This window comes from Cherax quadricarinatus, chromosome 14 (assembly GCF_038502225.1).
Source record: "Cherax quadricarinatus isolate ZL_2023a chromosome 14, ASM3850222v1, whole genome shotgun sequence".
In the NCBI taxonomy this organism is placed as follows: domain Eukaryota; kingdom Metazoa; phylum Arthropoda; class Malacostraca; order Decapoda; family Parastacidae; genus Cherax; species Cherax quadricarinatus.
Window position 1 is genome coordinate 6,590,583 of NC_091305.1, and position 18,464 is coordinate 6,609,046.

Genomic DNA, 18,464 nt, shown 5'->3' on the forward strand with positions numbered 1-18,464 from the left:
GAGTCTTGAACGACTCCTTACTGAGGTATCTGAACGCTATCCGTAGGTTTGCCAGGCGCCCGTATGCTGCAGCAGTTATCTGATTGATGTGCGCCTCAGGAGATATGCTCGGTGTTATACTCACCCCCAGATCTTTTTCCTTGAGTGAGGTTTGCAGACTTTGGCCATCTAAACTATATTGTGTCTGCGGTCTTCTTTGCCCTTCCCCAATCTTCATGACTTTGCATTTGGCGGGGTTAAACTCAAGGAGCCAGTTGCTGGACCAGGCTTGTAGCCTGTCCAGGTCTCTTTGTAGTCCTGCCTGATCCTCATCCGATTTGATTCTTCTCATTAACTTCACATCGTCCGCAAACAAGGGCACTTCTGAGTCTATCCCTTCCGTTATGTCATTCACATATACCAAGAACAGCACAGGTCCTAGGACTGACCCCTGTGGAACCCCGCTTGTCACAGGCGCCCACTTTGACACCTCGTCACGTACCATGACTCGTTGTTGCCTCCATCTAAGGTATTCTCTTATCCATTGCAGTGCCTTTCCTGTTATGTGTGCCTGATCCTCTAGCTTTTGCAGTAACCTCTTTTGAGGAACTGTGTCGAAGGCCTTCTTGCAGTCCAAAAAAATGCAGTCGATCCACCCCTCTCTCTCTTGTCTTACTTCTGTCACCTTGTCATAAAACTCTAGTAGGTTTGTGACACAGGATTTTCCCTCCCTGAAACCATGCTGGTTGTCAATTATACACTTGTTTCTTTCCAGGTGCTTCACCACTCTCCTCCTGATGATCTTCTCCATGACCTTGCATACTATACACGTTAGTGTTACAGGTCTGTAGTTTAGTGCCTCATGTCTGTCTCCCTTTTTTAAAATTGGGACTACATTTGCCATCTTCCATACCTCGGGGAGTTGCCCAGTTTCAAATGATGTGTTGAAGATCTTCGTTAATGCTACACACAATGTCTCTGCTCCCTCTTTTAGGACCCACGGAGAGATGTCTGGTCCCACCGCCTTTGAGGTGTCAAGTTCGCATAGCAGCTTCTTCACCTCCTCCTTGGTTATATGTACCTCATCCAGCACTTGCTGGTGCACCCCCCTGCTCTGATTTCCTGGAGTCCTACTGGTTTCCACTGTAAATACTTCTTTAAATCTTGTGTTGAGCTCCTGACATACCTCCCGGTCGTTTCTTGTGAATTCCCCATCACCCTTCCTCAGTGTGATTACCTGGTCCTTGACTGTTGTTTTCCTCCTGATGTGGCTGTACAACAGCTTCGGGTCAGTCTTGACTTTCGATGCTATGTCATTTTCGTATTGCCGCTGAGCCTCCCTTCTTATCTGTGCATATTCGTTTCTGGCTCATCGGCTAATCTCTTTATTTTCCTGAGTTCTCTGTCTTCTGTACCTTTTCCATTCTCTAGTACACCTAGTTTTTGCCTCCCTACACCTTTGTGTGAACCAAGGACTCGTTCTGTTCTTCCCATTATTTCTGTTTCCCTTGGGAACAAACCTCTCCTCTGCCTCCTCGCATTTTGTTGCCACATATTCCATCATTTCTTGTACTGGTTTTCCTGTCAGTTCCCTCTCCCACTGAATGTCTTGAAAGAAGTTCCTCAAGCCTGAGTAATTCCCCCTTTTGTAGTTTGGTTTTTCCCAGCCTATTCCTGCTGCTCTCTCCACTTGGAGCTCAACTATGTAGTTGAAGCACAGAACCACATGATCACTAGCTCCCAGGGGCCTTTCATACATGATATCCTCGATGTCAGAACTACTCAAGGTGAATACAAGGTCCAGTCTTGCTGGTTCATCCTCTCCTCTCTCTCTGGTAGTGTCTCTAACATGTTGATGCATGAGGTTTTCCAGTACCACATCCATCATCTTGGCTCTCCATGTTTCGGGACCCCCATGGGGCTCCAGGTTTTCCCAGTCAATCTCCTTGTGATTGAAATCACCCATAACTAGTAACTTTGCTCCCCCCATGTGTGCTCTCCTGGCCACCTCGGCTAGTGTGTCGACCATTGCTCTGTTGCTCTCATCGTATTCTTCTCTTGGCCTCCTGCAGTTCTGTGGTGGGTTGTACATTACTGCAATTATCACCTTATGTCCCTCAGACTGGATTGTTCCTACTAAGTAGTCCCTTTCGCCCGTGCCATCCATTCCTTCCATTTTCTCAAACCCCCACTGGTTTTTAATGAGCAGTGCAACTCCTCCTCCCCCTCTCCTCCCTCTGTCTTTCCTGAGGATTTGATATCCGGATGGAAAGATTGAATCTGTTATTATTCTGGTGAGTTTTGTTTCTGTGAGTGCTATTATGTCTGGGGATGTCTCCTTGATTCTTTCGTGCCACTCCTCATACTTATTTGTTATTCCATCTGCATTTGTATACCACACCTTCAACTTCTTTTCTAAGATTGTGGTCTGGGAGGTGTATTGGGGTTGGGGAAGTGGGAGACCTGATAAGGAACTATGGGTGGTTGCTGTGGGGGTGGAGTTTGTAATGCAGTGGGTGGGGGCATTGGATGTGGCATGGGTGTTTTGGTTTAGAGTGTTTGGTTGCACTGGGGTTGACCTGGTTGGGAGGCTTCTATAGGAAGTTGTGAGGGAGGCTGTATTTGATCTTCCTGTGTCTGGGATCTCCTGTCTGTCTTCTCCATCCCCTCTCTTTCCTCCTTTCGCCTTTGTACCATCTCTCTCTGTTTCTGCCTTTCTGCTTGTGTTCTGTCGCGGTCGAGATACACCTTCCTGTATGCCGGCATGTCCCTTAATCGTGCTTTCTCCTGCAGGATCCTGTTCCGAGTCGATTCTGCCTTGAAGGTCACTTTCACTGGCCGGGTTCTTTTTTTTACATACCCCCCTATTCTCCGAAAATTTTCCAGCTGGGTAATGTGGTCTTCTCCTATTGCTTTCATGATGCTTTCAATTGCTTTTTTTTCCCTTGTTTTCTTGCTTCATATGTTTCCCCTTCAACTTCCTGGAGCCCATACACAAAGACTGACCTCACCCTTTCATTCTCCCACTGCATATCCCTGTGTATCCCCTCATTCAATTTGATTTCCTCCATTGCAGCTTTCCTTTCTTCAGTTTCACTAGCTAATGTACTTGGGCTCAGTGGCCTGTCATTTTCCCTTCTCGGCTTTCCCTGGGCTCTGCTGTGGTCTGTTAGGGCCTCCACATATAGCTTAGCTCTTTCATTTACTACAGTCTCCACTGATTGAGCTTCTACATGCAGTTTTGCTCCTTCTTTCCCTACAGTCCCCTTATTTGTGACTGAGGTAGCAGTCTCTGTTGTCAATCCCAAAATGTTCTTTAGTTCTTTAGGCTGTTTCAGATTTTTCAGTTCCTCTTCTAAACTCTGTATCCTGGCCTCTGCTGCTTTGACTTGCACCTCCCACTTCCTGCTTTCCATGTCTATCCTCTCTTCCATTCTCATGCTAAGTTCTTCTAGTTTCTTTTCCCATTCATGTTCCCTTTTTGTGAGCTCTGCTGCCCAATCTTCCTTTGCAGTTTCCTCCTCCTGTCCCTTGGTTTTTCTTGTTGCTCTCTGGCAACCCATTTTTGTTTTATCCTGATTGCCTCAGAGTGGGAAACCTATGTAATTCTGTATGTTAGGTTAGTATTGTGTATGTCAGAGTGTGGGGGGGGGAGGTAGATGAGGAACTGTGGCTATGTGGGAGAGTAGTGGGGAGGGGGAGTGGGAAGGAGAGTGAAGCAAGTGGGTGAGTGGGAGAGGGAGAGGGGAAGGAGGGAGAGGTGGGGAGTGGGGAGGGGGAGGGTGGGTGAAAGAGGGAGGGGAGGGATCAGGTGAAGGAGCGAGATGTCGGTGGGGGAGGGGGGAGTGTATGTGTGAGTCTGGCAATGTGTGTGTGTGTGTGGTGTGTGTGTTGTGTGTGTGTGTGTGTGTGTGTGTGTGTGTGTGTGTGTGTGTGTGTGTGTGTGTGTGTGTGTGTGTGTGTGTGTGTGTGTGTGTGTGTGTGTGTGTGTGTTGTGTGTGTGTGTGTGTGTGTGTGTGTGTGTGTGTGTGTGTGTGTGTGTGTGTGTGTGTGTGTGTGTGTGTGTGTGTGTGTGTGTGTACTCACCTAGTTGTACTCACCTAGTTGAGGTTGCAGGGGTCGAGTCCGAGCTCCTGGCCCCGCCTCTTCACTGATCGCTACTAGGTCACTCTCCCTGAGCCGTGAGCTTTATCATACCTCTGCTTAAAGCTATGTATGGATCCTGCCTCCACTACATCGCTTCCCAAACTATTCCACTTACTGACTACTCTGTGGCTGAAGAAATACTTCCTAACATCCCTGTGATTCATCTGTGTCTTCAGCTTCCAACTGTGTCCCCTTGTTACTGTGTCCAATCTCTGGAACATCCTGTCTTTGTCCACCTTGTCAATTCCTCTCAGTATTTTGTATGTCGTTATCATGTCCCCCCTATCTCTCCTGTCCTCCAGTGTCGTCAGGTTGATTTCCCTTAACCTCTCCTCGTAGGACATACCTCCTAGCTCTGGGACTAGTCTTGTTGCAAACCTTTGCACTTTCTCTAGTTTCTTCACGTGCTTGGCTAGGTGTGGGTTCCAAACTGGTGCCGCATACTCCAATATGGGCCTAACGTACACGGTGTACAGGGTCCTGAATGATTCCTTATTAAGATGTCGGAATGCTGTTCTGAGGTTTGCTAGGCGCCCATATGCTGCAGCAGTTATTTGGTTGATGTGCGCTTCAGGAGATGTGCCTGGTGTTATACTCACCCCAAGATCTTTTTCCTTGAGTGAGGTTTGTAGTCTCTGGCCCCCTAGACTGTACTCCGTCTGCGGTCTTCTTTGCCCTTCCCCAATCTTCATGACTTTGCACTTGGTGTGTGTGTGTGTGTGTGTACTCACCTATTTGTACTCACCTATTTGTGGTTGCAGGGGTCGAGTCCTAGCTCCTGGCCCCGCCTCTTCACCGGTTGCTACTGGGCCCTCTCTCTCCCCGCTCCATGAGCTTTATCAAACCTCGTCTTAAAACTGTGTATGGTTCCTGCCTCCACTACGTCATTTTCTAGGCTATTCCACTGCCTTACAACTCTATGACTGAAGAAATACTTCCTAATATCTCTCTGACTCATTTGTGTCTTCAACTTCCAATTGTGGCCTCTTGTTTCTGTGTCCCCTCCCTGGAACATCCTGTCTTTGTCCACCTTGTCTATTCCACGCAGTATTTTATATGTCGTTATCATGTCTCCCCTGACCCTCCTGTCCTCCAGTGTCGTCAGGCCGATTTCCCTTAATCTTTCTTCATAGGACATTCCCCTTAGCTCTGGAACTAACCTTGTCGCAAACCTTTGTACTTTCTCTAGTTTCTTGACGTGCTTTATCAAGTGCGGGTTCCAAACAGGTGCTGCATACTCCAGTATGGGCCTGACATACACGGTGTACAGTGTCTTGAACGATTCCTTACTAAGGTATCGGAATGCTGTTCTCAGGTTTGCCAGGCGCCCATATGCTGCAGCAGTTATCTGATTGATGTGTGCTTCCGGAGACATGCTCGGTGTTATACTCACCCCAAGATCTTTCTCCTTGAGTGAGGTTTGCAGTCTTTGGCCACCTAGCCTATACTCTGTCTGTGGTCTTCTGTGCCCTTCCCCTATCTTCATGACTTTGCATTTGGCAGGATTAAATTCGAGAAGCCATTTGCTGGACCAGGTGTCCAGTCTGTCCAGGTCTCTTTGAAGTCCTGCCTGGTCCTCATCAGATTTAATTCTCCTCATTAACTTCACATCGTCTGCAAACAGGGACACTTCTGAGTCTAACCCTTCCGTCATGTCGTTCACATATACCAAAAATAGCACTGGTCCTAGGACCGACCCCTGTGGGACCCCGCTCGTCACAGGTGCCCACTGTGATACATCATTACGTACCATGACTCGTTGTTGCCTCCCTGTCAGGTATTCTCTGATCCATTGCAGTGCCCTTCCTGTTATATGCGCCTGATGCTCTAGCTTCTGCACTAATCTCTTGTGAGGAACTGTGTCAAAGGCCTTCTTGCAGTCCAAGAAGATGCAATCAACCCACCCCTCTCTCTCTTGTCTTACTTCTGTTATTTTATCATAAAACTCCAGAAGGTTTGTGACACAGGATTTGCCTTCCGTGAATCCGTGCTGGTTGGCATTTATACTCCTGTTCCGTTCCAGGTGCTCCACCACTCTCCTCCTGATAATCTTCTCCATAATTTTGCATACTATACACGTCAATGACACAGGTCTATAGTTTAGTGCCTCTTTTCTGTCTCCTTTTTTAAAAATGGGAACTACATTTGCCGTCTTCCATACCTCAGGTAGTTGCCCAGTTTCCAGGGATGTGTTGAAGATTGTGGCAAGTGGCACGCACAACATATCTGCTCCCTCTCTAAGGACCCACGGGGAGATGTTGTCCGGTCCCATTGCCTTTGAGGTATCGATGTCCCTTAGCAGTTTCTTCACCTCCTCCTCATCTGTATGTATGTCGTCCAACACTTGTTGGTGTATTCCTTGCTGGTGTCCCCATCTGGTCTGTCCCCCCAGAGTCCTTCCTGTCTCTACTGTAAATACTTCCTTAAATCTCGTGTTGAGCTCCTCACATACCTCTTGATCGTTTCTTGTGAGTTCTCCACCTTCTTTCCTCAGCCTTATCACCTGGTCCTTGACTGTTGTCTTCCTCCTAATGTGGCTATACAACAGTTTCGGGTCAGATTTGACTTTCGATGCTATGTCGTTTTCATACTGTCGCTGGGCCTCCCTCCTTATCTGTGCATACTCGTTTCTGGCTCTTCTACTAATCTCCTTGTTTTCCTGGGTCCTATGCCTCCTGTACCTTTTCCATTCTCTGTTGCACTTAGTTTTTGCCTCCCTACACCTTCGGGTAAACCAAGGACTCGTTTTGGTCTTCCTATTATTTCTGTTTCCCTTGGGAACAAAACTTTCCTCTGCCTCCTTGCACTTTGTTGCCACATATTCCATCATCTCGTTTACTGATTTTCCTACCATTTCTCTGTCCCACTGAACCTCCTGCAGGAAGTTTCTCATACCTGTGTAGTCCCCCCTTTTATAGTTTGGCCTGTCCCCTTCAGTTCCTGTTACCTTCTCCACTTGTAACTCTACTATATAGTCAAAACTCAGCACCACATGATCGCTAGCTCCAAGGGGCCTCTCGTAAGTGATGTCCTCAATGTCTGAACTGCTCAGGGTGAACACAAGATCCAGTCTTGCTGGCTCATCCTCCCCTCTCTCTCTGGTTGTGTCCCTGACATGTTGATGCATGAGGTTTTCAAGTACCACATCCATCATCTTGGCTCTCCATGTTTCGGGACCCCCATGTGGCTCCAGGTTTTCCCAGTCGATCTCCCTGTGGTTGAAATCGCCCATTACCAGTAACTTTGCTCTGCTCGAGTGAGCTCTTCTTGCCACCTCAGCCAGTGTGTCCACCATCACCCTGTTGTTTTCTTCGTACTCCTCTCTTGGCCTCCTGCAGTTCTGTGGTGGGTTATACATCACTCCAATGACTACTTTATGTTCTCCGGACTGAATTGTACCTACAATGTAGTCTCTTTCTCCAATCATGTCCATGCCTTCCATTTCCTCAAATCCCCATCGGTGTTTTATGAGCAGTGCAACCCCTCCTCCCCCTCTACTCCTTCTATCTTTCCTCAGGATCTGATATCCTGTTGGGAAGATTGTGTCTGTTATTGTCTCAGCGAGTTTTGTTTCTGTGACTGCTATGATGTCTGGGGATTTTTCACTGATTCTTTCATTCCACTCCTCATGTTTATTCGTTATTCCATCCGCGTTTGTGTACCAAACCTTTAGTTTCTTTTCTATCATTGTGGTCATGCAAGAATATTGGGGTTGGGGGAGCGAGAGCCTTGGTGGGGGCCTATATGGGGCTGTGGTGTAGGTGGGGTTTGTGTTGATGGGGGTGGGGTCAGAATGCCCATAAGGGACAGCTGTTGGGGTGAGGTTTGTGATATGGGGGTTGGTGGCAGAGGGAACAGTGAGTGGGTTGTAGTATAGGTTGCTCAGTTGCGTTGGGAATGTCGCGGGTGGAGTCTTTTGGTGTGTGTGTGTGTGTGTGTGTGTGTGTGTGTGTGTGTGTGTGTGTGTGTGTGTGTGTGCGTGTGTGTGTGTATGTGCGTGCGTGTGTGTGTGTGTGTGTGTACTCACCTATATGTACTCACCTGTATGTGGTTGCAGGGGTCTAGTCATAGCTCCTGGCCCCGCCTCTTCACTTTTCGATACTAATTCACTCTCTCCCTGCTCCATGATATTTGTCATACCATTTCTTAGAACTATTTATGGAACTTGCTTCCATTACTTCACTCTCCAGATTATTCCAGTTCCTGACAACTCTAAGACTAAAGAAATACTTCCTAGCATCCCTATGACTCATCTGGGTTTTCAGTTTCCAATTGTGTCCCCTTGTTTCTGTATCCCATCTCTGAAATATTCGATCCTTGTCCACCTTGTCAATGCCTCTTAGTATTTTATACGTTGTTATCATGTCCCCTCTATCCCTCCTATCCTCTAGTGTCATCAGGTTGAGTTCCCTTAACTTCTCCTCATAAGACATACCCCTCAGTTCCGGGACTAATCGTATTGCAAATTTTTGCACTTTCTCCAATTTCGTGACGTGTTTGACTAAGTGAGGGTTCCATACTGGCGCTGCATATTCCAGTATAGGCCTTACGTACACTGTGTACAATGTCGTGAATGACTCCTTACTCAGCTGTCTAATCACCAATCTCAGGTTTGCCAATCTCCCATATGCTGCAACAGTTATTTGATTGATGTGTGCCTCAGGGGACATGTTCGTTATAATGCTTACCCCAAGATCCTTTTCTTTAACTGACGTTTGCAGCTGTTGGTTTCCTAACCTGTACTCCGTCTGCAATCTTCTGTGTCCTTCCCCAATCTTCATGACTTTACACTTACTGGGGTTAAACTCCAGGAGCCATTTGTCGGACCATACTTGTAGTTTGTCGAGATCCCCTTGTAATCTTAACTGATCCTCGCCCACTTGTATTCTCCTCATCAGTTTCACATCATCAGCGAACAGTGACACTTCTGAATCCATTCCTTCCACCGTGTCATTCAAGTATACAAGAAACAGCACCGGGCCTAGGACTGAACCTTGTGGAACCCCACTCGACACATTCGCCCACTCCGACACTTCATCACGTACCAACACACGCTGTTTCCTTCCTGTTAGGTATTCCCTGATCCATTGCAGTACTTTCCCCTTTATTCCTGCCTGCTCCTCTAATTTTTGCACCAGTCTCTTGTGTGGTACTGTGTCAAAAGCCTTCTTGCAATCTAAAAAGATGCAATCTACCCATCCCTCTCTCTCCTGTCTTACTTCTGTTACCTTATCGTAGAACTCAAGTAAATTTGTGACACAGGATTTCCCATCTCTGAAGCCATGCTGACTGTCATGTATGAGCCCAATCTTTTCAATGTGTTCCACTACTTTTCTCCTGATAATCTTTTCCATGACTTTACATACTATACAAGTCAGTGACACTGGTCTGTAGTTTAATGCTGCCTGTCTGTCCCCTTTCTTAAAAATTGGAACTACATGTGCTGTCTTCCACGCCTCAGGCAACTGCCCTGTTTCGATAGATTTACTGAAGATTGCTGCTAATGGCACACACAGTTCCTCTGCTCCCTCTCTCAGTATCCAGGGAGATATGTTATCTGGGCCCACCGCCTTTGAGGTATCGAGTTCGTCTAGCAGTTTCTTCACCTCTACCTTGGTTATGTGTATTGTGTCCAGCGCCTGCTGGTGCACCCTACCTCCACAGTTTGCTGGAAGCATTCCTGACTCTGTTGTGAATACTTCTCTAAATCTTTTGTTTAGTTCATCACATACTTCTTGGTCAGTCTTCGTCAGCTTCCCTCCTTCTTTCCTCAGTCTGATTACCTGGTCCTTGACTGTTGTTTTTCTCCTAATGTGACTGTATAACAACTTTGGTTCAGATTTGGCTTTTGATGCTATGTCGTTCTCGTATTGCCTCTGGGCCTCTCTCCTTATCCTTGCATATTCGTTTCTGGTTCTTCTGCTCAGCTCCTTGTTTTCTTGAGTCCTTTGCCTTCTATACCTTTTCCATGCTCTAGCACGCTTGGCTTTGGCCTCTTTACACCTCCAATTAAACCATGGGCTCACTCTGGTCTTACTATTTTTTCTGTTGCCCTTTGGTATGAACCTTTCCTCTGCCTCCCTGCACTTAGTGGTTACTATTTCCATCATTTCATTTACTGTTTTTCCATCTAGTTCTCTTTCCCACTGTACTTCATGCAGGAAACTTCTCATTCCTATGTAGTCCCTTTTTTTGAAGTTTGGTTTCTTTCTTTGTTCTCGTGCAGCTGCATTCTCCACTGTTAACTCGGCAAGATATTCAAAACTCAGGACATCATGATCACTAGCGCCAAGGGGTCTTTCGTGGGTGATATCCCTTATGTCTGAACTATTCAAGGTGAATATGAGATCCAGCCTTGTTGCAACATCCTCTCCTCTCTCTCTGGTTGCATCCCTAACATGTTGATGCATGAAGTTCTCCAATACAATCTCCAACATCTTAGCCCTCCATGTTTCTGGTCCCCCATGTGGCTCTAGGTTTTCCCAGTCAATCTCTTTATGATTGAAATCCCTCATCATAAGCAATTTTGTCCTACCCATATGAGCCCTCCTGGCCACTTCAGCTGGGTGTATCCAACATTGCCCTATTGCACACATCATACTCTTCTCTTGTTCTCCTGCTGTTAAGTGGTGGGTTATACATCACTGCTATCATCACCTTTGGACCACCAGTCTGAAGTGATCCTACAATGAAGTCGTCTGTTTCCCTTATTTCCATTCCTCCCATCTCCTCAAAACTCCACTGGTTTTTTATGAGCAATGCTACTCCTCCCTCTCCTCTGTTCTCTCTGTCTTTCCTCATAATCTGATATCCAGGTGGAAAAATTGCATCTGTTATCATCCCTGAAAGTTTTGTCTGTTAATGCTATGATATCAGGTGATGCATCAATGATGCATTCTTGCCACTCTTCACTCTTATTTGTTATTCCATCTGCATTGGTGTACCATACCTTTAGCTTCCTTTCCATTACTGTATTTTGGGAGATGGAAGAGGAAGGTGCAGGCTGGGAGGGTGGGAGGCAGGGCACAATATTATGGAAGGCTGCTGTGATTGTGAAATTAGTGCTTAGGGGGATGGTGGCTATGGAGTGAGGTTTGTTTCTGTTTACTGTGTTTGGTTGATATGTGGTGACAGGGGTTGAGAGGTTTCTGTAAGCATTTGTGTTTGATGTTCCCCCAAAGTTTGAGTTTTCCTCTCTGTCATTGCCTGTCCTATCTCTCTTTCCTTCCACTGGTTCTGTCTTGCTCTCACTTTCAGTTGTTCCCTTTCTTTTCGTGTTCTGTCTCGATTGAGGAACACTTTTTGATAATCTGGAGAGTCCTTTAACAGTGGTTTCTGTTGTAGTATCCTGTTCCTTACCACATCCGTCTTGAATGTCAATCTGATTGGTCGATTTTTTCCCTCGAATATCCCCCAAGTCTGTGAAAATTTTCTACTTGAGACATGTCCCTCTCTCCTGTTATTGCAATGATGTTCTTAATCTCTGTTTTCTCCCAATGCTTTCTTTCATCATAGGTCTGCCCTTCAGCCTCCTGAAGTGCATGAATAATTATTGACCTCTCCCTCTCCTCTTCCCATTTCTTTTCCCTCTGTATCTCTGGATCTGATTTAAACATCTCCTTTGCTGTTTCCCTAATCATCTCCCAGACACCATGATGGCCTGAAATTACTGCTGCAAAAGACTGCTTAGATCCATCCCCTCCTTCAGTTGCCTCGCTGCCTGCTGATGTTCCCATTTTCAACCATTGCTCCTTTCGGACCTCATCTTTAGATCCTTCTTCAGCACATCCATTTCTTCCTCCAATCTCTGTATCTTTGCCTCAGCTACTATAGCTCGTGATTCCCACTTCTTGCTCTCTGCAGATATTTGCTCTAACATGTTATTGCAAAGCTCATTTAACCTTTTCTCCCATTGTTGTTCCATTTTGTTCTTGAGCCATTCTTCCCATTCTTCCTTTTCCGGCCAGCCATCATCGGTTCCCTTGCCTTTACGTCTTCCCTTTCGAGAGCCCATTTTGTTTTTATCTTGTTGGGATGTTCTAGCTGCTTCAGTTTATCATAAAAATGTGTGTGTGTGGTGGGGGATTTATGAGTTAATATGTTAGGTTAGGTTAGGTTTGCGTGTGTGTGTGTGTGTGTGTGTGTGTGTGTGTGTGTGTGTGTGTGTGTGTGTGTGTGTGTGTGTGTGTGTGTGTGTGCATGTGTGCACTCATATAACTGTGGTTGCAGGGGTCGAGACTCAGCTCCTGGCCGTGCCTCTTCACTGATCACTACTAGGTCCTCTCCCTCTCTGCTTCCTGAGCTTTGTCATACCTCTTCTTAAAACTATGTATGGTTCCTGCCTCCACTACTTCACTTGCTAGGCTATTTCACTTCCTGACGACTCTATGACTGAAGAAATACTTCCTAACGTCCCTGTGACTCGTCTGAGTCTTCAGCTTCCAGTTGTGACCCCTTGTTTCTGTGTCCCCTCTCTGGAACATCCTATCTCTGTCCACCTTGTCTATTCCCCGCAGTATCTTGTATGTCGTTATCATGTCTCCCCTGACGCTTCTGTCCTCCAGTGTCGTCAGTCCGATTTCCCTCAATGTTTCCTCGTACGACATTCCCCTGAGCTCTGGGACTAGCCTTGTTGCAAACCTTTGTACTTTCTCTAACTTCTTGACGTGCTTGACCAGGTGTGGGTTCCAGACTGGTGCTGCATACTCCAGTATGGGCCTAACATACACAGTGTACAGTGTCTTGAACGATTCCTTATTAAGGTATCGGAACGCTATTCTCAGGTTTGCCAGGCGCCCATGTGCTGCAGCAGTTATTTGGTTGATGTGTGCCTCCGGTGACGTGCTCGGTGTTATGGTCACCCCTAGGTCTTTCTCCCTGAGTGAGGTGTGTAGTCTTTGTCCACCTAGCCTATACTCTGTCTGCGGTCATCTTTGCCCCTCCCCAATCTTCATGACTTTGCATTTGGCAGGGTTGAATTCGAGAAGCCAGTTTCTGGACCACATGTCCAGCCTGTCCAGGTCTCTTTGCAGTCCTGCCTCATCCTCATCCGATTTAATTTTTCTCATCAGCTTCACATCATCTGCGAATAGGGACACTTCAGAGTCTATTCCTTCCATCATGTCGTTCGCATATATCAAAAATAGCACTGGTCCTAGAACTGACCCCTGAGGGACCCCGCTCGTCACAGGCGCCCACTGTGATACCTCTTCACCTACCATGACTCGTTGTTGCCTCCCTGTCAGGTATTCCCTGATCCATTGCAGTGCCCTCCCTGTTATATGCACCCGATCCTCCAGCTTCTGCACTAATCTCTTGTGGGGAACTGCGTCAAAGGCCTTCCTGCAGTCTAGGAAAACTCAATCAACCCACTTCTTACTTCTGTTACCTTGACATAAAACTCCAGAAGGTTCGTGACACAGGATTTGCCTTCCATGAACTCATGCTGGTTTTCATTTATAATCTTGTTCCGTTCCAGGTGTTCCACCACTCTCCTCCTGATAACCTTCTCCATGACTTTGCACACAATACATGTCAGAGACACAGGTCTGTAGTTTAGTGCCTCATTTCTGTTTACTTTCTTAAATATGGGGACTACATTTGCTGTCTTCCATTTCCCAGGTAGTTGCCCAGTTTCAAGGGATGTGTTGAAGATTGTGGTTAGGGGCACGCACAGCATCTCTGCTCCTTCTCTAAGGACCCATGGGGAGATGTTGTCGGGTTCCATCGCCTTTGAGGTATCAAGGTCACTTAGCAGCTTCTGCACCTCCTCCTCGGTTGTTCGTATGTCATCCAATACCTGTTGGTATATTCCCTCTGATGTGTGTGTGTGTGTGTGTGTGTGTGTGTATGTGTGTGTGTGTGTGTGTGTGTGTGTGTGTGTGTGTGTGTGTGTGTGTGTGTGTGTGTGTGTGTGTGTGTGTGTGTGTGTGTGTGTGTGTGTATTCAGTGACGACAAATTTCAATTACTCCGCTATGGAAAACTCGAGGAAATAAAAAGTGGATAGGAGTATAAAACAAATTCCAACTCAAAAGAGCGAAAAACTAATGTGAAGGACCTGGGAATGATAATGTTAGAGAATCTCACTCTCAATGACCACAACATTGTTTCTACCACATCTGTTAGGAAAATTATATATAGGATACATAATGAGAACCTTCAAAACTAGGGACGCCAAGCCAATGATGATTCTCTTCAAATCGCTTGTTCTCTCTAGGCTGGAATATTGTTGTACACCAACTGCCCCTTTCGAGGCAGGAGAAACTGTAGACATGGAGAATATAGAGAACTTTCCCTGCATGTGTAAGTACATTAAAACACCTAAATTACTGGGAACGGGTGAAGTCCCTCGACCTGTACTCCTTAGAATGCAGGCGATAAAGATATACGATAATATACACTTGGAAATTCCTAGAGGGACTAGTCCTAAATCTCCACGCGGAAGTCACTCCCTACGAAAACAAAAGACTCAGCAGGCGATACAACATCCCTCCAATGAAAAGCAGGAGTGCCACGAGTATACTAAGAGACAACACAGTAAGTGTCAGAGGCCCAAGACTGTTTAACTGCCTCCCAGCATACACAAGGGGGATTACCAATAGACTCCTGGCTGTCTTCAAGAGGAAGCTGGACAGGCACCTAAAGTCACTACCTGACCTGCCGGGCTATGGTTCGTACGCCGGTTTGCGTGTGGCCAGCAGTAACAGCTTGGTTGATCAGGCTCTGATTCACCCGGTCATGGACCAGGCCGCGGGGGCATTGACCCCCGGAACACCCTTCAGGTGTGTGTCAGTGTATGTGTGCATTTGTGTGTGTTTGTGCTCACCTATGTGTGATTGCATGGGTCGCAACACATATCTTGGTTCCGTGTGTGTACTCACCTACTCACCTATTTGTGGTTGCATGGGTCGAGTCTTAGCTCCTGGCCCCGCCTCTTCACTGGTTGTTACTGGGTCCTCTCTCTCCCTCCTCCATGAGTTTGATCAAACATCGTCTTAAAACTATGTATGCTTACCAAACAAAGCAAATGTGATAGTAATTATGGACAAAGTAGATTATAGTGGAAAAATGAACATGTAATTAGAAGACGGAAGAACTTACGTGCCCCCTAAGTCGAAGAAAAGGAGCCGAGGCTAAACCCGACCGCAAGTCTATGTGGAGTGTGTACACAGTAGTGTCAGTGTTACTGAAGACCCTTGTGTGTGCGGCAGTGTAGCCGAATGCGTGTAGCACAGCCGTGTGCGTGTAGCACAGCCGTGTGCGTGTAGCACAGCCGTGTGCGTGTAGCACGTGTGCGTGTAGCACAGCCTAGTGCGTGTTTGCGTGTTTTAAGGACACACAAATAAAGGGGTGGTCGCCCCTGGTTGGTTTTAATATTTGACTAACCTCCAGGTGGAAGAGACATACTCGCAGATAAACACAAAGAATCATAGTTTAGCATCGATGTACACGATAGCTCAGAATCTATCAATAACAACGCTTGTATTTCTTTTCTAATAAAATAAGAGTGAGTGTGTGCCGGCAGAGTGTTCGAGGGTGTGAACGTGACGCGGGTCAACTACACTGGTACCGTGGTCTTCCTGGAGGAGGATCACTATCTGCTACCAGACCTCCTGCATGTGCTGCGCCTCCTGCAGCAGCACAGAGCCTCCTCCTGCTCCGGCTGCCAGGTCCTCACACTCGGCAACTACAATAAGCTGGGCCTTAGCGTTTACAGGAATTTTGTGAGTCTTTCTCTCTTTTCTGTAATGCTGTGTAGCCCTTGTGGTTTAGCGCTTCTTTTTGATTATAATAATCCTTTCTATAACACTTTTCAACATTTACAGTATTTTTTTTTGTATTTATTCTTGACAGTACAGTACCCAGAATAGTATATAGGATAATACCCAGGATAGTACCCAGGATAGTACCCAGGATAGTACCCAGGATAGTACCCAGGATAGTACCCAGGATAATACCCAGGATAGTACCCAGGATAGTACCCAGGATAGTACCCAGGATAGTACCCAGGATAGCACCCAGGATAGTACCCAGGATAGTACCAGGGATAGTACCCAGGATAGCACCCAGGATAGTACCCAGGATAGTACCCAGGATAGCACACAGGATAGTACACAGGGTAGCACCCAGGATATTACCCAGGATAGTACCCAGGATAGTACCCAGGATAGTACCCAGGATAGTACCCAGGATAGTAGTACCCAGGATATTACCCAGTAGCACCAGGATAGTAGGATAGTAACCAGGATAGTACCTAGGATAGCACCCAGGATAGTACTCAGGATAGCACCCAGGATAGTACCCAGGATAGTACCCAGATAGTACCCAGGATAGCACCCAGGATAGCACCCAGGATAGCAACCAGGATAGTACACAGGATAGCACCCAGGATAGTACCCAGGATAGTACCAGATAGTACCCAGATAGTACCCAGGATAGTACCCAGGTTAGTACCCAGGATAGCACCCAGGATAGTACACAGGATAGTACCCAGGATAGTACCCAGGATAGTACCCAGGATAGCACCCAGGATAGTACCCAGGATAGTACCAACGATAGCACCCAGGATAGTACCCAGGATAGTACCCAGGATAGTACCGAGGATAGCACCCAGGATAGTACCCAGGATAGTACCCAGGATAGTACCCAGGATAGCACCCAGGATAGTACCCAGGAGAGTACCCAGGAGAGTACCCAGGATAGTACCCAGGATAGTACCTAGGACAGCACCCAGGATAGTACACAGGATAGCACCCAGGATAGTACCCAGGATAGTACCCAGATAGTACCCAGGATAGCACCCAGGATAGTACCCAGGATAGTACACAGGATAGCACCCAGGATAGAACCCAGGATAGTACCCAGATAGTACCGAGATAGTACCCAGGATAGTACCCAGGATAGTACCCAGGATAGCACCCAGGATAGTACACAGGATAGTACCCAGGATAATACCCAGGATAGTACCCAGGATAGTACCCAGGATAGTACCCAGGATAGCACCCAGGATAGTACCCAGGATAGTACCCAGGATAGTACCCAGGATAGCACCCAGGATAGTACCCAGGATAGTACCCAGGATAGTACCCAGGATAGCACCCAGGATAGTACCCAGGATAGTACCCAGGATAGTACCCAGGATAGTACCCAGGATAGCACCCAGGATAGTACCCAGGACAGTACCCAGGATAGCACCCAGGATAGTACCCAGGATAGTACCCAGGATAGTACCCAGGATAGTACCCAGATAGTACCCAGGATAATACCCAGGATAGTACCCAGGATAGTACCAAGATAGTACCCAGGATAGTACCCAGGATAGTACCCAGGATAGTACCCAGGATAGCACCCAGAATAGTACCCAGGATAGTACCCAGGATAGTACCCATCATAGCACCCAGGATAGTACCCAGGATAGTACCCAGGATAGTACCCAGATAGTACCCAGGATAGTACCCAGGATAGTACCCAGGATAGCACCCAGGATAGCACACAGGATAGTGCCCAGGATAGCACCCAGGATAGTACCCAGGATAGTACCATCATAGCACCCAGGATAGTACCCAGGATAGTACCCAGGATAGTACCCAGGATAGTACCCAGGATAGCACCCAGGATAGCACACAGGATAGTGCCCAGGATAGCACCCAGGATAGTACCCAGGATAGTACCCAGGATAGTACCCAGGATAGTACCCAGATAGTACCCAGGATAGTACCCAGATAGTACCCAGATAGTACCCAGGATAGTACCCAGAATAGTACCCAGGATAGTACCCAGGATAGTACCCAGGATAGTACTAGATTATTTTAATTATTTTTGCATATTGGATATCCTATTCTGTATATTGTCCATTGTTATATGATGATATTGTATATTGTTTATGTTGTATAATGTTGTTTGGACCAACAGATAGAGCGAGGAGACTGGTGGGTGACCAAACATAACCTCGGCTTCGCGCTGGACGCGGCCGCCTGGAACACCTTGAGCAAGTGCAAGAAGTTCTTTTGTACCTTTGATGATTACAACTGGGACTGGACGCTTAATAATGTCGTCCAGACGTGTGCCTCACCCAGGATGTCCATGCTGTCTGCCAGACTCACCAGGGTGATGCACGTGGGCAGCTGGTAGGTCAGGGAGGGTGATGCACCTGGTAGGTCAGGGAGGGTGATGCACCTGGTAGGTCAGGGAGGGTGATGCACCTGGTAGGTCAGGGAGGGTGATGCACCTGGTAGGTCAGGGAGGGTGATGCACCTGGTAGGTCAGGGAGGGTGATGCACCTGGTAGGTCAGGGAGGGTGATGCACCTGGTAGGTCAGGGTGGGTGATGCACCTGGTAG

At 47.1% G+C, this 18,464-nt stretch overlaps 1 protein-coding gene across 4 annotated transcripts in view; it reads left to right on the forward strand.

Annotated features, from left to right (window-relative positions):
- The window catches only part of LOC128695676 (uncharacterized), a gene marked incomplete at its 3' end in the record, with an annotated part of 181,007 nt that extends 162,755 nt beyond the window's left edge, over positions 1-18,252 (forward strand). For all 4 annotated transcript variants that reach the window (XM_070084813.1, XM_070084814.1, XM_070084811.1 and 1 more), the window contains 2 exon segments: positions 15,651-15,849; positions 18,038-18,252. In XM_070084813.1, coding sequence (XP_069940914.1) covers positions 15,651-15,849; positions 18,038-18,252 — 414 coding nt within the window.
- Between the last annotated feature and the right edge of the window lie 212 nt (positions 18,253-18,464).